We start from the raw sequence: 23,523 nt of genomic DNA on the forward strand, positions 1-23,523 counted from the left end.
TAATTATGTGTTACATATTTTAATTTTAACAAAATTAAATGAGTTTATAACATGAAATAAAATAATATATTCATCCAAGTTTTTATTTATTTTTAATATGTAGTTTTGCATTTTAAAGTTTCAAAAATAAATTTTAGGGAAAAATACATTTTTGATCCTAAGGATTGAGATAGGTGTTTGTCCATGAGGTTTAGTGGCTTTTCATCCTTCTTCTCTTCCTCTCTCTTTCTTTTTCTCTTTCTCTCTCATCTCCGACAATCGCTGACCATTTTGATCTTTATTCATCGCCTTTGATGGCGAGCGGATGAACAAAAAATGTTATTAGAAAAATTAAATTCTCTTGTACCAATAGTTTCTGATAATAATTTTTTCCTTGTTTTAGAGAAACAAAAAAAAATTATCAATAACCCTCACGTTATGTATTGGACCTAAAAAGGGAAATTGGTCGGCAGTTGTTAGTCGGAGATGGGAGAGAAGAGAAAAAGACCATTTAGAACTATTTTTCAAAATTTAAGGACAAAAAATGTCTATTTTAAAACTTAAAAGACTACATAGACACCTATATCGAACTTCAGAGACCAAAAATGTTCATTTCGAAACTTGAGGACCAAATAGATATCTAGACCAAAAATACATTTTTCCCTAAATTTTAATATAGTGGAATGTAAATCTAAATTAAAATAATAAATATAGATTATAGATCGTGTGTTACCATATGGGTTAAATTAAACCTAACTGGCGGTAGTAGTTATATTAGTTTGGTTTTTCGGGGGAAGGTTAAAAGGCAAAATTACCCAACCAGAACGCGACAACGGAACTATCTTGTCCTCAAATGAACAGTGGCTATTTCGGAAATTTCGTCGCTTTTCGGGGGTGTCAAAAACGTAAATTTGCTGTGGGTGGGCCCCACCCATGTGCTACCGTGACATGTAAACATAGGGTGGGCCCCACTTATAAGACCATATTTCTCTCTCATTTATCTGTGGCGTTGGTTTGGACTTTAGTCCAAGAATGGCCCAACCACTTTTCCACTTCTTTTCCACAAAGCTGCCCCTCTCCTCTCTCACTGCACCCACGTACTTTCTACCCCCACCTTCCCTTTTTACCCTCGCGTTTCCACGTGGCAGCTCCTCATTGGAAATAGCCCCCTCCTTTCGCTCATCATAATGAAGGCATCCTAAGCCATTTTTCAAAATATTAAAAAAAAAAAAAAAAAAACTCATACTTAAGACTAGATATCATCCATAAATTGAACTCATTATTTATACATGTAAAATTTGTACCTTCTCATACATTTCAAAATTTAACAAGTGTGTATGATTGCTACGAAATTTAAAAATTATTCAAATTTCGTAATAATTATTCGTGGAAAATAGTTAGATCTTAATTGAAAATTTTGCAAACTCGATAACTTTTATAAAAAGTTTTTATTTTTGTATTTTTCTTTTATAATTCTCAAATATTTTATATTGGTAAAAACAAGATTGTTCCTCAAGTATTTTCGGTCATTCGACTCTCTAAATCCTAAGTTATGCTTGAATTGATATATAAAAATAAAATTATCACCAAACTCTTAAAATTGAGAAATAACCTTTCTAGACAGACTCAAGTTTATGAAAGACTAAGCTAATTAACATTTCTAATGATGACAATTACAAGCATATAAATTTGAAGAAGAGAGTGTTAAGTCAGAAAATTGACACTAATCTCATGAACAAAGAGAGAACATAATATTACACATCCAAAAAAAGAAAGAAAAAAAAAACTAACATAACAACAAAAGATTACAAATAAATAAATAGCACAACGTTCAAATGTCATAGTCCATCATCTTCGTCATCTTCCTCTCGTAATCTCTTTCACTACACACAACCAAACAAATAATAATGAATTTAAAAACCATGCTGCAGATTTCTCTCTTTTTTCTTGTTTCATTAGTTGGTGGGGTTGCTGCGGAATGATCCCAACGCCTTAATGGCGGCTGCTCGGAGAATGTATTGGTGGTACACCGCCGCCGCCAGTGCTCCGACGAACGGACCCACCCAGAAAATCCACTGCATAAAAAAAAGAGTTTATAACAAATTTCGAATCGGAAAATATTAAATTACATTTCTAGCGAAAACGACGACGTACGTGGTCGTTCCAGGGCTTCTCCTGGTTGTAGATGACGGCGGCGCCGAAGCTTCTGGCCGGGTTGATGCCGGTGCCGGTGATGGGGATGGTGGCCAAATGAACCATGAAAACCGCGAAACCAATGGGCAACGGAGCCAACACCTGTAGTAATAATAAAAAACTTTGAAGTTTAGAAACGAAATTTTGAAATGGAAGAAGGATTTTGAGGAGAAGAAACTTACAGGGATATGGGAGTCACGGGCGCTTCTCTTGGGATCAGTGGCGGAGAAAACGGTGTAAACAAGAACAAAGGTTCCGATGATTTCAGCGCCGAGAGCGGTGCCCTTGTTGTAGCCGGAACTTACTGAGTTGGCTCCGCCGCCGTGGTTGTTGTAGTCGTGCTTCATGAAGGCCTTGACCAAACCAACGCCGACGATGGCTCCGGCGCACTGCGCCAACATGTACCCCACGGCTCGGAATAGCGACACTTTCCTTGCCAGAAACAGCCCGAACGTCACCGCCGGGTTAATATGACCACCTACAAAATAAAAAAAAAAATCAGGGGAAAAAAGTGGCCGGAAAAGTTAGGTAGGGCGGTTGAGAGTGAGCTCGGAGTACCGGAAATGCCGGCGGTGCAGTAGACGAGGACGAAGATCATGCCGCCGAAGGCCCAGGCGATGCCGAGAATTCCGACACCGTCGCAAACGTTGGTCTGTTTGTTGTTGCCGATGACGGTGGCGATGGTGACGTAGAGGAAGAGGAGAGTGGCGATGAACTCGGCGATTAGGGCTCTGTAGAAGGACCAGAGGGTGAGCTCCGCCACGTCGATGAGCGGCGCCGGCGGCGGGTCCACGTAGTCCTTGCCCCGCCCGGCCTCTCCCTCCTCCCTCACCTCCTTCGACATTCTTTTTCCTTTGATTTGATTTTCTCTCTCTAAGCTCTCTTTCTCTCTCTAAGCTCAGTCTCTGAACGCTCTCTTCACGGTTTGCCCTAGCGAGGTGGGAGATGATGGGGAAGGGTTGCTTTTTATGGTTAAGGCCCAGGGGTAGTTTTGGAATTTTGCTTATATGAAAAGTGGAGTGCAGAGTTAACAAAATTATCATTTTCAATTAAACTCTGCTGTTTTCGTATTATTGGCCCTTATTTCTTTATATTTTTGTTCAGGATATTTTATAATAATCTCAAACAACTTAACTCAAATTTGATTTAAATTATCACCATGTTGTTAAACGACGAAGAAAAAAATAGCTTTTAGAAATGATAAATTTTAAAATAAAAACGAATATTTGCCGAATTTTAAATGCTTACCTGAATAAAATTCGAAAATTTGTTGATAGTGTTACTGTAGTGCTATATTAGGAAAAATATTATTTTTTTCTTTTTTTAATGGTGAGTGTTACTTCAACTAATTTTATAGGACAATCGTTTGAACTTACTAGATTTGGTTCACAATAAAACACATATGAAATTTACTAATGGTTCGGTCCAATTATTTTACATCTTGTTTATACCTATGTGTATACAGTGCTGCTTCTATAAAGAATAGCATTCTCATTAATTTTCAGCCATCAGATAGGGTTTGTTTGGGATTTATTTTCGACAGTGTTGTTATTTTCTCGTTATGTTGCCCAAGACATGAGCTATTGTTCTTATGTTATTTATTTAACCAACATCGTAAGTTACAATGACATGTGGGTCAATGATAGTTGAGAAACGAATCGATTAATGTTGAGAAACGATTCATTCAATAACCAATATCGTAAGCTACAATAATGCACTTGAGTTAAAGTCAGTTGTAAAACCGACACCATATATATATGATGTCAGTTGAAAACTTACATTAAAGATCAATTTTACAGTAGCATTTGCTAGAATTTGTTTTCTTTTTTGTTATCGTTAAAATCGGTTTTTTTTTTTAAGTAATGAGCTTAAACAATACACAAAAACATTGAAATCGTAGAGAGAGAGAGAAAGTAGGGGTAGGGCCATGGGGAAAAAGGGCGTACAGCGAGACCATGTGAGGGTAATGATATTAGCGGCACAAGGCGCAGCCTGGCATCCAACTCTTCTCTCTCTATAACGGTTATATTGTCTTTTTTCAGCTCTTTTTCTCAACTCTGCATTCTTATTTTCCATTCTCTTTTGTCTCTCTCTCTTTTTCTTTTATCACACCTTTTTTTAGTACAACTCATTAGAAATACATCGGTTTGAAACTTCAACCTCGAGAAAAGAGAAAATGCATAGATATCAATGAGCTATGTTTATGTTGGTTTGTTAAAACTTTTCGATTAAAATACTTTTTTGGTTCATGTACTTTGTTCATTTTGGTCTCTATACTTTGAAAATGTTTATTTTAGTCCCTGCACCTTTAAAAATGGTTTCATTTTGATCGTTGTTGTTAATCCACTGTTTTAGATTGATGATGTGGTATTTTTCTTAGGATGACTAAGAGCCTACGTGGCAAATTTAATTACCAAATAAGTGAGTTGGTTTGCTGGCAAAACGGTGTGAAGAACAATAGAATCGAGGACGCTGTAAGATCGAGAAACACGTGGAATAGAAAGATTAAATTATATCGCAAAAGACCGTAGAACGCAATATAAACGACCTAATCCGACCTACTTATTTGGTAATTAAATGTGTCAAAGAAAAATGTCACATCATCAACCCGTTACTTTTTAAACGGTGGATTAACATGGACTAAAATGAACCATTTTTAAAGGTACAGTGACTAAAATGAACATTTTCAAAACACAGGCACCAAAATGAACTAAAGTCGAAAGTATAGGGAGCAAAAAGTATTTTAATCCAATATTTTTTAGTGCAATATATATATAGAGAGAGGTATAAATTATTCACTAAGAATAAAATGTAGGTTTAAAGAAGTTAATATTATTATATGTATGTATATATGAAATGTTATCTGAATCCTGTCTCATAAATACTTTAGTTTATAATTTGAAGTACAAAATGGCCAGAATAATATATTAAAAAGAACTTTCGAAAATGTGAAATTTATAATTTAATTTTTAGAAAGCTCCAAGTGGAGTGAAGCTGAGACAAATATGCTCCCCCGTTATACAGAGAAGCAATGATGGTATAATTTCTGACACCAAAATAAATTACAATTTTCCTTTTGTTGATAATATAATTTAGAAAATTTTCAATGCACTTAATTATTACTACACACTATTTTCAATTGGTCGTGGACCCTATCATCATTATAAAATAATCATAATTGTTATTATAATAAAAAGGAAGAATTCAACTTTATATTGGAATTCTGCTTAGTTTATTTATTTATTTGTTAGCCAAAATAATTCTATTTGTCTTTTGCGTGCTGATGTATGGGGAAGAGAGATAATCAAGTGTAGTAGGTTAATTTATTAGACCAACAAAGATTTTTCTCAAATCCTTTTTTGTTTTGTTTTGTTTATTTTTTCCTTTTTAGCTGTAAAATCCCTTTTAAATTAAAAATTATCAATTATGTGTTACTATGTGTTTTAAATAAAATTGCTTTTAATGTTTATTAATTTTAAAAGATAGAAATGTGAAATATTAGAGACTCTAGGTTAATATTGTAAATATTTTTTATTTTCACTTTTTTATATTTTAGCAAATTTTTTAGGTGGGTAGAAATTCACCAAATACTCATATATAATTTTTGGTTTAAATTTTGTTTTAGTTTGTAAACTTTAAGTTTATTCTATTTTAATTATTGAAACAAACGAAAAAACTCATGGTCCTTATATTTATTTTACAATTTATAAATGTAGAATATGGTTTCAAGTTATATATATTATGTCATGGGTTCGAATTCCACCCTTACACGATGTTGTATTAAAAAATTATATCTATTATATTGATGCAAAAATTTGGCTTAGTGAGATTTCGCCAAATTCGCATCAATCTTCTATAATAAAAGGGATCGACGAGACCTGCAAACAGAAGAACACTAAATACCGGTGCGGCTCTCGCCACACAGACTTTGATGCTTAAGTTAGAATCGGAGTAGTCGATTAGGTAGAATGAAGTGTTTTTGCATGGCAAAGAGTAGAGATTTTTAGCCTACCTTCCTCATTTCATTATAATTATTTACCTAATAAAAGTAAAATGCTAAGGCCATTAGGATATATTCTCCTTTCGAATATAGGATGTAATGGTAGAAAATAAAGATTTTCTCATCCATAACATATTACATATTCACACGACATGTATAAGGTGAGAATATATTAAATGGCAAAGTAAAAAAAAATGACCATAATGATAATTTTAAAAAGTTTGATTCATTTATATTTTATTTATTTATTTGGGTTGATATGTTTTTTGTTTTTGTTTTTTAAATTGAATAATTACGAAACCATGAAGACGATAATAAAGTGACTTTCTTTTCTCGAACTCTAACGGGCAAAAGAGATGGTTGGAAGGCTGGCATTTATTTGATTGGTTTGTCATTATTTAACAGAATAAAGAATTAATTTAATGATTTTATATCCAAAAAAGAAAAGGGAAAAGAATGGGTGGGATGATAAGTATGGTGGATGATACTGCTTCAACATTGATTTACTTATAAAAAATAAAAGGAAACTGATTTTCTGATTATCCAATCAGCCGCCTCTGAACGTGGATGATAAGGCCGTCCGACAATTTCATTGGTACTACACACACATATCTGTCGCAATCCCTACCTTTACAACCAATGTTTCTCTTGCACATTATTTCTTTTGGTCAAAAAAAAAAATATAATAATAATAATAATAAGACATGTTTTTTCTCTGATTGGATACAACATATAAAAGTGGGGATTCGAAGTCACAATCTCGAACTCAAAACCTCTTAGTAAAGATATATGTTAATTACCGTTGAATTATGCTCGTTTTGACAAGTTTAACGTGTTTTTAATTAGCCGAAAGATTGTTTTTAAAAAGAAAAAAAAAGTGGTTTGTAATTTAATTCTAAATAGAGGATAAATCTTGCATGGATTAAACATTCTAGATAACTATCTTAGAAAACGTCTATAAGATATATGATTTTGTGTCTTGTTACGTAAGATTATCCAAATTATTTATCTAGATGATGATTTATATGATAGATTTTTCTTTTTGTCAATTATACTTTGGAAGGATATTAATTTTGAAGTTATTAAAAATTTAATAATAAATTAAAAATATGCCCGAGAATAATTCAAAAGTTATATATCAAACACCAAGGTTCGAATCCACACTTCACATTTATTGTACTAAAAAAATAATAAATTAAAAGTAACAAAAACCTCCCATCTATCATACATTCTATATATACATGATTGATTTATGGCATGTCTTTCTCATTTTTGTTTTAGCGCTACATATTTTTTTTTATATAATTTTTATACGTCAAGATCATATTAATTTTGGCAAGTTGTATCAAATTTTACTCAAATTTTCAATTTTATCTATTTAGAACTTAGACTTAGATAAGTGTTGCAATTTTTTCTAATGGTTTGCCTTTTTGCATAAAATTAAGTTTGATCAATACAAATAAAAAAAAGAAAAATCAATCAATGACCATATAATAACTCTATCAAAACTCATAAATTTCAACAACAACAAAAAAAAGAAATAAACTATAATATCGGTTTTCTCTTAAATTCTATCCATTTTAGTAAGCATATGTTTATTCATTCAACACACAAGTAAATACTTTTTTTTTTCTTGTGAATGATTTTTCATAAAAGGTAAAATTTTTTCAAATTTAAGATAAAAATTGTAAAAGAAAATTAAAATAAAAGGTATAACCCAATGAAATGGAAAGCTTAAAAATTAACACAAATCGCCAAATTCAGGAAGAAATTGATTTTTTCACCGGGAGATGGACAGTGAAAAAGGGAACAACAGATTAGGTGGATTTCCAGCTGTCAAGAACACGTTGAGGGTGGGACCCACAGGAGGAAAAATAAGGTCAGCCACGTCATCTTAATTTTTTGAAACCTTTTGCACGTCAATTCATTTAACTCCTCAACTCAAACACAGGGGCCACGTCTTTCCCTTTTCCTTTTTCCTTTTATCCCAGCGTCCAGCTCCTTCGCGAAATACATTTCCTCTCAAAATTGTCCTATAAAGGGAAATTTTTGGGATTTGGTTTCATTTATTATTTATTTAAGGAATATTATGTTTTCGTTAAATTCTGAATTTACTCCGGGAGTTTGAACATACTTTCATTTTAGTCTTCTAGATCAAAAGGTCGTTTGTTCGAATCTTGACTCCACATAATATTATCCCAAAAAAGACGACCTCCACACGTTATTTTTAAAACAGTTTGCAAATTTTTTAACCTTTTCGGTCTATGATAAATGTCTTTATTATTATTTTTTAATACAACAAGGGGTGGAAAATTTGAATTTATGGCCTCTTGACCGGATGTTAATTATCGTTAAACTAAGTCCATGATAAATGCCTTAAGTAGTTAGTTATGTTTAGATTGACCGTATATAATTTAATTATATCTCACCAATCTTGTCATTATCGTTTTGAATATGTGATAGGTTTTTTATGTGGCATTAAGTTGATTTTTTTATTTGGTTGACCCTGTTACTTGTTTATATTAGAATTTAGAGCTGAGCCAAAAAATATGAAAAATAAGTAGATTTTCAGGTAAGTAAAAAGAATTTAGGGATGGTTTTGAAATTTAATCCAACAAAAAAGATTAAATTAAAACTTCCAAAATTATAGAAATCAAATTGAAACTAAATAAGAATATGAGCATATAAACTATAATCGGTATGTACTTCATTCCTTGAGGTTGCAAGTTCGATCTTCGATATCCCAAACTAAAATTTGAAACTCAATCATACTAAATTAAAACTCACATAAATATATCACTTATATTATTTTAGAAAATAATTAACTTTTTTTTGTTTAATTTTTTTTTGTTCAGATAGAAAAGTTTGAAAAGAAAATAAAATTAGCCAATTGTCAACATCCTTACCTAGAATTCCAACCACCAAAATCTCATGTATATGGTTAAAATGTAAAATCAAAAGTAACTATCACATCAAGATGTGAATTTTACACAAAATTTTCAATTATTACTTATGATATCATCCAATTTTGTTGCATTATATTATTTGAGTAATTAATCACTGTTCTTTTAAACTTTTTGTTACTCTTTTTTAATTTTTATTTTGTTAACTATATACCTTTATCATGACTTTATTTACAAAATTTTACAAAGTTAAAATGGTACCATATCAAATCTTAGATCTCAAATATATATATATATATATATATATATATATATATATATATAAATAATGTTGGGTGAAAAGTAACATCAAATTCAACCCTTAAAAGCAAAGTCTATTAGAGTTTGAAAACAAAATCACAACTTAACTTTTAATTATTTTTTTTAAAGTCACATTTCACTTTTTCCTTTTTATTCTTTCTTTAAATTGATGGAATTAATGATCTATGTCAAGCAAGTAAAAAAGAAATAATTTTTATCATTGAGTTGTTATTATAAGAAAATGATATACGTAGTGATATATGTTGAATAATTGTTTTGGCTATGTTGTATTTTAGTCTATTAATTTTTTTTATTAGAATATAAATTTAGTCATTGTCAAATTTTCATTGATTGCTTAAGATAAATCTAAAACTATTTCAAGCCTACCATGGAACATATTACATATTATTTCAATTCATTGATTATATATACATTTATTTATTAGACAAAATGAACATAACAGCCTTTGTTAGACTAATGTTAAATAACCTTTTTTAAACGAAAAGATAAAAAATTATAATTGTTTTTCCTACCAAGTTTATAGACTAAAACATAATCTTGAGAAGTTACTATACTAAAATAAATGTAACAATCGTGAGAATAGCTCAATTTTTCGAATTATTACCTATATATATTTTTTAATATTATGATTCAAACAATATCGCTAACCTGCTCAAAGCTTAGTGGATAAGTATCTATTACTATTCCAAAATCGTCACCTCCACAGTTGTTGAACTAAAGAGATTCAAACCGAACTTGTAATCTTTAAGAGATGTTATTAATGTCTTCGCGGATTAAACTACCAGACTAAGCTTAATGCTGATGACATTCTCTATATATTGTAAAAAATAAAAATTCATAACAAATATTTAAATTAAAATATATCACACTTTTTAAACAAATTAAAAATTATTATTATTAACATTATGTTCACATTAGTAATATTATATCGATATTTTATTGACGTTGTTTACCGATTTTTCTTCTCATATCGATATTGAAACTATAGACACGTAGAAACATCTACGTGTAAAAATTAATTTGAAAGAAAAAATGGAAACGGCTAGAATCCTCCGAAGATGTTTCTACACCAGTCGTTTTCCAACCGTTGGGAAAACGGCAACGGTCATCTCATTGATTACGCCGTTTTGTTGTGGGCCTTGCCTTGACTAACGGACGACAACGGTAACAAGTGGGACCCACCCACTGCGCACACCTTTTAAAGCGACATAACATTGCTATTTTCCGAAGGGATAATAAACGTTATATTATAATTAGCTCGCCCCTTTTTTTCCTAAAATAAAAACAAAAACAAATTTTAAGCACGCCTTTTTCTCACGGGACGTGACAATTATTAATATTTAGATTTCTTTTTAATGTTAAATTAAATTCCCAAAGTGGCCTCGTCATTATCCTTATCCCGGATCTTCCAGCTGTAACTTATTTTTTTTTTTCCTTTTTCCAGAAATAATTGCTTTTTTCTTAAGGATTTGATTTTGAAGTTCTAACAAGTTTCCAAGGGTTGCCTATTTTAGTATAACAAATTTTCTCTTTTTCTTTTTTAAAGTTACCATTTGCCAATCTAAGTTAGAAGTTTGAATCTATCATATTTTAACTTGTAGTAAGTAAAAAAAAAAAAAAAAACAAATTGTCACCAATTGTGAATTGTAATTTTATAAAGAGTGATTATTATTTTTTCCAATAGCAGAGATTTAAACGTAAAATGAGCCATGCAAGAGTATAACAAAAATCATTTTATTTTTGTAAAAATTAAAATACAGAAAAGCTAATATTAGTTATAAAATATATTAGTAAATGTCAAAGCACGTAGGTAGGTTCTCCCCTATTTTCGGGTTGCTAAACTTGGGTGGGTCTAAGCACGGGAAATGAGCCATGCAAGAGACCGTTAAGCAGTGCCTTGTCGGAACATCGGGTTGCCTAAATTGTCGGATGATGCTATGTGGGCCAAGCCCCTTCGATTCAGTAACAAGAGTCGGTTATAGAATAGTCTTTTGGTCAACTTTCTCGTTCGTGAAGACTTTCTGGCCGGTAGGCTTTATAGCGGATTACGAGCAACCCCAAACCTTCGAGAAGGCCACTCCTCTCTCTTCTGACTTGTTGTGACCTAACAACTTTTATGCTTCGAATGAGAAGTTGCGCTTTCAATCTTGTTCTCAGCTCCGGGTCTGGTCCTTTAGGCGAGGCTCTTTACTTTACAGGGCGGTTCCCTTTATGGTTCAGGCTCTTCACTTTCACATGTTGTACTACAGGTCGTGAGTTAAAATCCCTACCTTTACGTAAGCTCGTCTATTTCATTTTCTTATATGAATTATGCTCGGGTTTCTCAAACTCAACGTAAGCTAACTTTATGAATTAAATAACAAAAATAACTACTAATAAAAAAATTTTAAAACTAAAAAGTTAAAAACAAACTTGCCATCGATTTTAATTTGTAAATATCTTAATATCATAGACAAGTTAGGAGATCTACACATCATCTATTAATTTGCCTTTTTATTTTATTGTAGCCAACTTTGTAGGGGACTACTAATAGCCACGTTTTGAACTACCAAACTACAAGTACCAAAAAAAAAAAAAAATCATTTTCCTAAAATATTTATACAAGCCACATGATGCAAACCCAAAATATTAAGACTTGTTCTGTAAAAACATTTCACTATAAGAAAATAAAACAACAATTTAAAGTATTTGCATTCCTAATTTTTCATTCTTATTTAGTTTTTTAGTATTTTTTTCTTCGACATTTAATTTTGGTATCTAAACATTCAAATGTTCTAAAACTCAGCGAAAAAAAAAAAGTAAATCATTAAAAAAAAAATATTGTCAAACATACTTTTATTTTTACTATGTGTAGACAAATATTTGAAAGTATTATAATTGAATAAGTATTCAATTGACAAATATTTGAAACTTGCCAACATTATAATTGAATAAGTATTCAATAGACATGTCGGGACATAAAAACAGCCTTGCAATGTGGAGAACGGAGGAAGGTCTAAAGGGCAATATCTTACCTAAGAATCACCTCACTTTGGAGGGATCGACCTTCCATAATTAGCCGTAAATGTTGTAGAGTAACTTTCTTGCAGTGAAGGCATGACCCCGATTCAATCACAGGCACCTGACAACTTGACCTTCGACACGACACCAACATGTATTTTTAGTGTTTCACATTTTGAATTTAAACTTTAAAATCTAGAATTACATCAAGAATATAAAAATTTTGATAAATAATATCTTATTTAATATTATAGACTTATTTCATTTTTGTTAAAAGTAAAACAGGTAAAATATAATATATTATAAATTATACAACATTTGTAAAATAATAGTTATATAATATTTATAACAAAAAAAATTAATATTATTTTAGACAAAACTAAATATTTAGTTGTAACTAGTATTGCTTTGCCAATGTATTGCTAAAATTGAAATTCAATTTTTAAATCTACTAAAACACTAAAAATAAAACAAACAACTATATTTTTCATTGTTTTCAGATTTTTATTCCGTGATCACCAACTAAATACTCTAAAGTTACAACTAAAAGTATATTTGAAATATTAGAATGTTTTGTTTTAAAGTTTTACGTTAAAAATTAGAATTATAGGTTCTGTATCAATTATTATTAAGAATATTATGTTATAAATGTGGGTAGGGATTTAGACCTAGGATATATAGAGAGAAAGGAAAAGCTCAATTTTTACCATAAATTTATAATTTAATCTAATTACACCCAGGCTTTGATAAGTATAATAAGCTTTTATCTTAAACTTGAATTGGTGTTGCAATTTTTACCTTCTAACATACGAAAAATTATTAAAAAAAAAAATCTAGTACAAAATTGATGAGAGGTTTATTCAATGGTTGGTTCTACATTAATTTTTTTGTTGAAATTTTGTTGAGTTTCGAGAGGTTTATTCGATAGTTAGTTCTACATTAATTAAACTTAATTTTAGGAGTCAAAGCAAGCATAACTCAGCGATGATTAATATAAGTCTTCAACCAAGAGGTTGTGAGTTCGATCCCACATGTTGAACTCGAAAAGAAAACCTTAATTTCTGGAGACTTTTAATTTGATTTATATTAAAATCAGTCGGTGAATTTAGAGTTTTAACAAAAATATTATTTGAGGTTTGAAAACAAGGAATTAGAATATCAAAATTAAGTGTATTTTGACGGAAAAATTACTGAAACTGATTATAAAAGTAAAGGGGAAAAAATATTCATAAAGTATCTCAAAATTTAAAAAAAGACTTTTATATATAAAGTTTATTTTTGTTAGTCTTTTAAGCAAATAATTGAGGCGGTTAGGGTTAGAAAATAAGGAATGGGCCATTACAGCCCAATATGAGGTCCAATGTCACTGTAATGGACGACACAATGCGCTGGAAAGTGAATTAATGGGCCACTCCTAAAACCCACTATCAAGGCCCGTTTTTTTGTCAAATTAAAGCCCCTCCATTCAAATTTCGAAAATTTTCATTGCAGGATAATATATGCAGAAATTATAAAAAAGAAAAGTAGCTAAAGTTGAGGTGCGTTTTGCAAAAATGTATAAAGATTTCAGATATTACAAAAATATTTCCAAAAAAGAATATATTTTTAAGACTTCCAACTTATTCCCTATTTATTTAGTAAAAAACTCACAGCCTCACAAATTATCTCTATCGTTACTATATCTACACATGTATATGATAATGAGTTGTTATATATGTTCAGTTTGAATATATGTTAATTCTAATCAAAGTTGTCAAATCAAGCATAATTCAACGATAATTGACATATATCTATAATTAAAAGGTTGTGAATTCGATCCCCATCCCTACCTGTTGTACTAAAAAAAATCTAATCAAAGTTTAAGAGTGAGTAGAATTAAATTAAAAAAAAAACAAGTGGCTAAAATCACTTTTGCCATTGTCAAAATCACTTCTTGGAAAATCAAAAATTACTTGATTCTCGATCAATCAACAGGGTGATTTTTGACAAAATAAAAAAATTAATAGAAAATTAAATTTTTAAATAGTTATTGTTTTAGTTTTCAAAATTGTCTTTCTATTCACGTTGTTCTTACCTAGATTTTGAAAAAATTATTTTTCTCTTCGAAATTTTTGTCACTCTAACTTTATTCATCTTTAATTTGGTTTATTCTTCTCATTTTTTTCTCGAAAATTTTTGTTATCCCTCCCTTTTTTAGTTCCATTTCTTTTCTAAATTTATTTCTCTTTGTCTAAAATTTTTTTGTCTCTTGTACCCTAAAATTTGCTCTCTAACATTTTTATTTCTCTCTAACTTTTCTCTCTCTAACAATTTTGTCAAATTCTATTTTTAAAATTTAAATATTATTAATTAAAAATCATTTGAAAAGTGTGTAACAAAAGGTTAAAATCATGGTATAAAAACTAATTTCACAAAATCAATTATCATTAAAAAAATGTTTCCTAAAATCACTCATTCTAAAATCATTTCAAATAGACCTAAACTCTCGGTATAAAAAATTAATTTTATGCTCCATGTTATATCGAGCAGTCCCTAACTCCATCTTAAAATTTATAAAGTTCCAAAATTTCTCCATTCTATATGAAAAAATAGATTCTAAATCTCTACTTTAATTTAAGAAACTCATCAAATTAAGATAATTTCTTCCTCTCTCCAACAAATATTATTCCAATAAAAAATGTTAATTGTAATCATTTTAAATCATTTTTTTATTCCAAACACGATAAAAATTTTTTTAATTTTTTTAATTTTCTCAATAACATGATTTAATAAGATTTTTTTTATATATATATTTCTTCTATCTCTTTAAAAAAACAATCGCTACATAGACACAATATAATGTCTCACTTTCAGAGGTGGCCCTTGAATTCATTTGTTTCCGGTGAATGACCAAATTATGGAGGCATGGAAAATAAATTTCTTGATGTCGGACTTCATCAACTAATCAAATGTCTGAGTTCTACAAAAGGCATCCGATATTGATATTGAAGTGCGTTTTAAGACGATTTAAGTTTTTTATTTTCCTGAATCGATGTCGTGTGACTGGATCTTTATAACTGGTGTTCGTTGCTTGACTTGAGCAACATAGACCAATACAAGGCTATGGTCGGTGATACCACAAGGTTCAAGATCTTTGCTACTACGTCATCCCGATTTAAAGTTTTAGAACATGAATGAATAATAAGGTAACTTATTTTAAGTTGCTTTTTTAGTATTGCAATTAGGTCGAGATTTTTCATTTAATGTTAGTTGGGTAGGATTTGGAGAATTTTTTAGGTTTTGTTTTAATTGTTTTAATTGTTTTAATTTATCAATTCATCATATCATGAGAGCTTGCTGAAAGGGTTCATTATACAAATTCTCAACTTTCAAGTGCTTTTTATTTATATATGGTGATATTGATTGATTGAATCTATGCTCATCAACATGCAGAAGGAATTTGCTAGGCTTTAAATTTAAAATATTCAAAGTTTTAGATATTTTATTTTTCAATTTTAGTTCAACAAGGTAATTTTAAATACCTTATGAAATATTCAAAATATTCCAATTTTGATTATAAAACTTATTGAAAATGACTATAATATGTATTAAAAAAATAGACTTTTCATAAGGTATTTAAATTTTAAATTTTTTTTAAATGTTTATTTATTTATTTATTTATTTTTTGTTGTCTTCCAAGTGAATGATTGAAGGCGGTTACTGCTGCAAAACAAGGAATGGGCCCATTCGGAAAGTCCAATGTCACTGCATTGGGCCACTTCCAAAATCCACTATGAAGGCCCATTCTTGAATTAAAGCTCCATTCAAATTTCGAATTTTTTGCTTTTTTGTGCTTTTTGTTTTTTTTTTTAGAAAAGTCGAATTTTTGCACCTTGAGTCATAGAGAAATTATCAAAAATTAGATCAAAGTTAAAAACTAAGATGAGAATACACAAGCAACAAAGAATTCTTCGCACTCAAATATACTTTACGAAATAAAATGTAAAATGTTTAAAAGATTATATATTAGTATATTAGTTTAGTTTGCATAAAATTTTGACAAGTATTTGTATTTATTGTTTCTTATTTTTTTAAGAATCATTTCCAAAATTATATAAAAAATTTAGAAACAAAAAAAATAAGTTTTTTTTTCCATTTCTAATTTGTTAAAAAACATAAATTAAATTATTGTTTCATCATTATTATTGAATCTATAGATGGGCAGTCGGTTCTAATTTTTCTTTATTACAAATGAGGAAATAGAAACAAAAAATAAGAATGATACCAAATTTGCCCCAAGAAACCATATTATCTATAATCAAATACATTATATTAGTTTTTTTTTTAAGACACTCAACTTATTTTATGCATTATGTAAAAAAGGAAAAAAAAAACATATTTTATGTACGAGAGATGGAAAAGCAAGAACTTGAATGACGCATCGACTCCATGACTGCTTTCTACTAAAATTTGCAAGGAACAATGATGAATGTTGGACATGAAAAAATGATCAGGCTCATGAGATTAGAATATGTCAAAAAATGAAAGAGTTTTGATTAATCTGCCTCTAATTGAAAAGGGATTTAGATTGACTGAAAAACGAGAGTAATCTGCCTCTCTTGTGCCTCCACACAAGAGAGAGAGAGAGTAGAATGCAAAAGAATGATTCAAGAAACTTTATATATGCAATCCTCTTTTGTCATTAGATTTTAGAAAGACTATATATTAATCTAAGATAAATTCTCAAGAAAAGGGAATAGAAAAACAGAGAGATGGAAGCCTAAATAAGTATCCCAAAAACTAAAACGCCAAGTCCCTAAACTGTATAGACATTACTACTAAACCAGTTAATTAAATCAATCTTCAGACTTCACTCAAAGGCCCATTGATTCTCCCTTCGAACCTCCTCTTCCTCCTCTGGAGTGAAATCATTCTTGATATTGAATGTCTTTCGAATTTCCTCTGGAGTCTTTCCCTTGATCATGTCGGCCACGGTCTGGCAGGTCAGATCCAGCAGGCCCTTGATGTTCAAATAATTAGCTGCCTGAATTGGGGGGAAGAAAATGCATATCCATTACTCACAAGCAGAGCAAAGAAAAGACCCAGAGAGAATAAAGTTCATGCAATAGACAGTAATTTAACTGGATATAATTTGAAAACTGGGAAATTAACAATAAAGTCTGTTCAGAAATCTTGTGATGCGTATTTGGGTGGCAACCAGAACATGCCCAGATGGTAAAAAGAGAACCAAATTGATAAGATCGTCTAGTATACTTATAAGTGAATAACTTCACTTTTGAAAGAAGCACTGGTGCTTTTCCTAAAAGCTAAAGGACCTTTACAAATTGTTCAAAATCACTTTTGATTAACTGAACAAACACTATGAAAATTTCTAAGGAAAAGAAAAAGAAAAGTTTTTAAAGGGCTCAAAGCACTTTTCACGTTCAAAAAGTCATCCCGAACCCGACCTAATAATCTTCCACTTTAAAGGCAACTAAAAGTAAATTCAAGGTGTGTTAATTGAATCAATAAAAGAATGCATACGGGAATGGTCCATTAGGACTAAATCATGCTAGAATAAACAGTCAATTGTAATTATATAGCATACCAAATATACATGATGATATACTAAGTCACTAATTCATAGTAATCCTCAATTGTAAGTTTTGCCTAACAAGGAAGCAAAATCGAATTAACCGTCATAGGACTTGAGGGCCTTTGTATAAAGTACTTGGAGGGAATGAGTTCAAACCATGGTGGACACCTTCTTAGGATTTAATATCCTAGGAGTTACCTTTCTCAACCAAATGTAGTTAGTTAGTGGTGCGAGCAAGCTGGCCCCGACACACGGGATTTCAAAAAAAAAAAGAAGAAGCAAAATCGAATTCCAAGGATGGAGCAAAAGGGTCAACATAATCGCAAGAAAAAACAACGAAATAGACATGAATCCCTCAATAACAGCTTTGGATAGCATGCTACAGATAATCTAAAAGCCCCAACATACAAGAAACTCGACAACTAAAGCAACTCCCTACATTCCAAGACAATCACACGGAAAGGAGATGAAAATTTTTAAAATCAGGGGAGAAATAAAGAGAATCATGAACATAAACAGAGAAGGGAAAAGAAAAACTGACCAGGATGAGATCAAATAGGGTATTCTGATCAACCTTGACATATTCAGCATCCCAGGTCTTGAGACTATCATCGACGGCTTTAGAATCCTTATCATCAGTCTCGACATGCTTCTTACAATACTCAATTACCTTGGCGAGGATGGCACTGTTAACATTGGGCAAGGGAATGACATTATCGGCGCAATCGTCCTCAATCATGTGCTTGATGGTCTGCGACTCGACCGCCACGGCTTCCTCGACCTCGAAAGTTTCGCCGTCGGAACTCTTGAGGACGATCTTCTTCGACGACGACATTGTCTCCGGTTGGGGAATCGGAATTGGGAGGAAAAAAAGGAAACCCTAAGGCGCGACGATTTGGAAGATTTCGGAAGCGAAGAAACGGGAAATAAGAGAAGAACGGAGGGGTTTCCTTTAAATAGTGCACTTTTGGGATGTCGTTTCGCTTCCACGCGATTCCGTTTCTGCGTGGGACACTATTTATCATAAGGAAAATTTTTACAATTTTCATTTACGTTTTGATAATAATATATTGTTTTTATTTTATGGATCCTACACTATTTTTAAATGTTGCTTTTATGGCTAATAATGAAAGGAGAATTTTTTTCATCCTCACCAAAAAGTCTGGAGAAAGCTCAATGCCAGTGACTTATATAGTGGTCAGTCAGCAGAAAGCTCACATGGGTGGTGGTGGGTTATTTCTTCCCTATAATTTGGGTACAAAACACCCAAGTCAATGTGTTAGATGAAATTTTCAAAATTATAGAGGCTAAATTTAAACTTTTAAAACTATATGAATCAAATTGAAACTTTCTCCCATGTGTGGGGTCTATTTATAGTTTAACCAACATTGATCTATATGTATTTTAAAGAAAATCTATATTTATAACAGTAAATAAATATATATATATATATATTTAGTACATAAAATTATCATTAATCTTTTGGAATTGTTGTATAGATGAGTGGTTATTGATGCAACCTTAGAACAAGATTAATTATCTCAATCATGTTTCTTATAAAGTAGAGGGAGAGAAAAAGTAAAAGAAGCAAAAAGTGATTAATAAAAATTGTGTGAGTCCCATAAATTTGGAAAAGAGAATGAAATAAAGATTTTTTTTTTTTTTTTTAAGGAAACAAGGATCTCCATATTTTGAGAGTCATTTCACTTTCAAATTTGTGGGTCCCACCCATGAATATTATTCATTCTATAAATAACGTTAAATTTTATTTAAAAAAATTACATTATACAATGTAGAAATTTGAACCTCTAGACCATGTTCGAGTTGGAATTTTTTGTATGAGTTATTTTTCTTTCTAATTAATTCTAAAAAATTTAACTCTTTAGTTGCATTAATGAGTATAATTTAATTGTTTTTAAAATTAATTCATGCATTATTATTATACATTATAGAATGCAATACTAGAATTGTGGTATCAACTAACTTGATTGATTTATTGTACATTTTAGTAAACACAGTAGACAGGATCCTAGAGTGTGTGGCTAATTAAATTGAGTAAATTTTAGCATTATTAAGATGCATTCAGGAGTATGGTTGAGTTACAATTAATATTTGATTTTTCATAGAAACAAGATTTAGTCAATTAATCATAATGAAGGTAGAATCATGGTCCTTCAAATTTGTCGATAGTAAAACAGAAATGTAACGAGACAAATGAATTCTATAATGTGACATTCTATAGACGATAGAAAATAAAAGTACGTGATTAAAAAGTAACACGAATCCTATGGCTAATCCTCTTATAAAGTACATATAATAAGCTTTAACTAAAGATAGCAAATCATATGGACAAAAAAATATAATTCAACCTAATTTATTTGATGTTGTAGAACCAAGTAATGGACTTGCTGAAACAAAAGAGAGATGGACAGCAAGATAGATTACACATTATAATCAATTGTCCAGAGTTTTACATTCATCAATTTCACTCAGAAAATACAATCTCCATTTACCTCCATAGCTATAGTTCTTGCAATTTGTACTGAAAGACCTTTTGCCTCACAGTTTTGAAACAGGCAATCCTGAAAACACCACAAAATATGGGAGTGAGAGAACTGAAACTATGAAACTCGGCTGGTTTTTCGGTTATGTAGGTTTTTATTACCCAAGGCTTTTGCATTCACAATGCTCGGAGATGCAGCTGGAGGGGAAATGTTCTCGTCAAGGAACTGTTCTACCCGGTTTGGATCGGCCCAAACAGGATAATCTTTGATCGTTCCCTGTGGTTAGAGAGCCAGAGTTTTAGTTGTGTTTTGAACTCAAAATGCAAGCAAGATCAGAAGAAGAATCCAAATGAAATCTAATGTTTTTCTGAGGCGAGTATAAATTTCCAGGTTGCACGCACCAGGACATTAAGAGCAGCCAATGTCGCCATTCCTTCACGAGTCCACTACATGATAGTTATTAAAGCGGGGTTAATGCTTCTGTAAGTCGATCTTCATTTCACTGTAAGGCTAGGCAGAGATTTACCTTGGAAGCGGAAGCAATGTGAGGAACAATAACCGCGTTCTTCATATCAGCAAGCCCGGGTTTCATGTATGGTTCATCCTAATGCAGTAGAGTGATGAATCAGGACGCGTATTCACTTGATTATGATCATAGTGAGTTGTGAGTATTTTTAAGATGAGAAGCGAGGGATTTATGAGTAGAAATACCTCAAAGACATCAAGGCCTACTCGAAACATTGGATTCTCTTTTAAATGCTCGACAAGGGCTACTTCGTCGATGACAGGTCCCCTACTACAGTTGATAAGGATTGCATCCTGCATTTTTAACATAGTTTGAAGAATTGTACTCCAAAGAAAAAAAAAACAAAAAAGAACATAGTTTAAAGAAACACAAGTTTAAATGCAATCAATCAGGAATCCCTGTCATGGGATTGGGGAGATCAACAGAATAATTGAAGGGAGAGAAGAGCTTTAGCAAACTTCACCTTCTTCATGGCTTTAAGACTTTCTTTGTTCACCAGATGGTAAGTGGTTTTATCGAGTACTGGATGAAGACTTATCTAGAAACTCAAAGGAGAACACAATAACTAATTTATATACATAATACATGGAAACAAGAGCTCATCAAAACCAAGTTAATTGATTGTATCAAAGTCATACCACATCGGCCTCTCGGAGCACCTCATCCATGGATGTTGCTCTTTTCCATGACACGGGTGCCTCACCGTTGGCTACCAGGAACTCACCATAGGCTGCAATTCAACAAGCATTTCAGCATAAGAAATTCAAACTCGTTGCTTTCAAGAATTGTTGATCGAGACATGCCTGTAACGAACTTTTCGAGTCTGGTTGCCTGGTAAAGATCATAGTAGATTAAGTTCATCTTGAATCCTTCTACCTGCAAGAATAGAACGAGAAATCATCAACAAGGGAAAAGAGTCATTATACCTTTTAATCCAAGACCAATTATTGATGACAACATTTCATTTGAAATCCTAACGATCCTCTTCCCCGGGAAAGACAACAACATTTTTGGAATCAGATTTAGAAACAAAAGAATTTCCGGTTGAAAAGTTGAATAATCAAATTCATGATTAATTGAGTTAGTAAAAGTACCATCATTCTTGCATAAGCAGATCCAATACGACCCGCTCCAATCACACCCACAGTCTGCCCTTTCAGCAAGTTTCCAACAAACCTATTCAAAAGAAATTATTTCAAATTTGTTGGGCCATTTTGGTTGCCTATTTCTAAAGAAAAATTCAACTCATGGTAGATAATCATACAAATTGGGAAGCCATCCCTCATAGAGACCTGCCCTCATGAACTCATCAGCTTCAACTATCCTTCTTGCAGCTGCAAGAGAAAGTGAAGCTGCCAACTCTGCTGTAGTTTCTGTAAGCACTCCCTAAACAAGTAAGAAATGAATGATCTAAATGCCTGTCTAAGGATCAAATATGTAAATACGTAACAGAGCATTAAAATTAAGAAATGCCCAATATCAAATTCAGGTATTCAAGGGATCAGCAGGGGAGCCTGTAGCATTTTGTACATCAAAAATAAACTTACTGGAGTGTTTCCTACAGCAACACCATACTTATTAGCAGCATTAACATCAACATTATTGTAACCAACAGCCATATTACTAAAAGCTTTCCCTCCTGCTCTGCTCAGTGCAGAAAACAGCACCTCTCCCCAATCTTCAGTCAACTGTAACATATAAGAAAACAAATCTCAGAATCACAAATACAGACACACATTTGTAATTTTTCCAACTTCTACTCATCATCTGGAGAAGCCATCTAACTAGTTATTGTATTGAAATGTTACTTCTAATTCAAAATTCTTACTGTCTAGGGTTCTCATTAATTGAAATGCATGAAAACTTTCTGATTAACAAGAATTGGTTCCAACAAGGAAGCCGTCGGTACCTGTCCAATAACGCCATCGCACTTATCGCCGATGAGAGCGAGAATATCCTCCACAGACAGAATCGTCTTCTTCTCAGTACAAATCTAAAACCGCAAACCGGATGCAAAAACTTCAATGAACACCGTCGGACAAAATTCCCGGCGAAAGAATCAGAAATAGGCGAAAACAACAAAGAGAGAAAAGAAAAAAATTACTTCGAGTCGGCAATCTTGCTCAATCAAGAGATTGATCCAGCGAGTTCCAGGCATGGGCTTGGTGCTCACAACCCTGTACTTCCCATTCGGGTTCCACACTTCGATTTGAACGGGCTTCGCCATGGGAGACAAATTTTTCGATGCTCTTCTCCACTGAAGCGTGCCATCTGCTGAAGCTTTCAGTTCGTTTTTAAAATTTCGGGTGGCTCGTGGCGAGTACCGGATAATAATCAAGTGCGACGCGGAGTACGTGAGGGAAATTCCGATGAGCGGTGGAATTTGGCGGAAATGCTGACTGTTGACTTTTGGTATGTTTGACTGTTTGACCTGATTGGGATGGAGGGTGATTTGGATGGGCTCTGTTGTAGAGGATTATGGAAGGGGGAATTTGTGTCTCTGCTTTGCCTCAGGATGGGAG

General features: G+C 31.8%; 3 protein-coding genes across 3 annotated transcripts; all 3 read right to left on the reverse strand.

Annotated features, from left to right (window-relative positions):
• Window positions 1-1,683: 1,683 nt before the first annotated feature.
• LOC111007711 (aquaporin PIP2-7) lies at window positions 1,684-3,120 on the reverse strand. Its single transcript, XM_022280177.2, has 4 exons — window positions 2,731-3,120; window positions 2,355-2,650; window positions 2,134-2,274; window positions 1,684-2,054 (listed from the first exon to the last, which is right to left on the reverse strand). Exons 1-4 carry the CDS (start codon window positions 3,014-3,016, stop codon window positions 1,935-1,937), a joined length of 843 nt encoding a protein of 280 aa, XP_022135869.1. The 5' UTR covers window positions 3,017-3,120; the 3' UTR covers window positions 1,684-1,934.
• Window positions 3,121-17,028: 13,908 nt separating this feature from the next.
• On the reverse strand, window positions 17,029-18,937 carry LOC111007712 (SKP1-like protein 1B). Its single transcript, XM_022280178.2, has 2 exons — window positions 18,513-18,937; window positions 17,029-17,419 (listed from the first exon to the last, which is right to left on the reverse strand). The coding sequence occupies exons 1-2, from the start codon at window positions 18,804-18,806 to the stop codon at window positions 17,246-17,248; spliced, it is 468 nt and encodes a 155-aa protein (XP_022135870.1). The 5' UTR covers window positions 18,807-18,937; the 3' UTR covers window positions 17,029-17,245.
• Window positions 18,938-20,331: 1,394 nt separating this feature from the next.
• Window positions 20,332-23,279, reverse strand: HPR (hydroxypyruvate reductase). The gene is made up of 13 exons (XM_022280179.2): window positions 23,106-23,279; window positions 22,911-22,994; window positions 22,549-22,689; window positions 22,266-22,387; window positions 22,096-22,177; window positions 21,805-21,877; window positions 21,640-21,731; window positions 21,465-21,539; window positions 21,187-21,294; window positions 21,002-21,079; window positions 20,877-20,921; window positions 20,637-20,751; window positions 20,332-20,553 (listed from the first exon to the last, which is right to left on the reverse strand). The coding sequence occupies exons 1-13, from the start codon at window positions 23,226-23,228 to the stop codon at window positions 20,531-20,533; spliced, it is 1,161 nt and encodes a 386-aa protein (XP_022135871.1). The 5' UTR covers window positions 23,229-23,279; the 3' UTR covers window positions 20,332-20,530.
• Window positions 23,280-23,523: the final 244 nt, after the last annotated feature.

This window comes from Momordica charantia (assembly GCF_013281855.1).
Source record: "Momordica charantia cultivar OHB3-1 chromosome 4 unlocalized genomic scaffold, Mcharantia_2.0 BLBB01000004.1, whole genome shotgun sequence".
Lineage (NCBI taxonomy): Eukaryota > Viridiplantae > Streptophyta > Magnoliopsida > Cucurbitales > Cucurbitaceae > Momordica > Momordica charantia.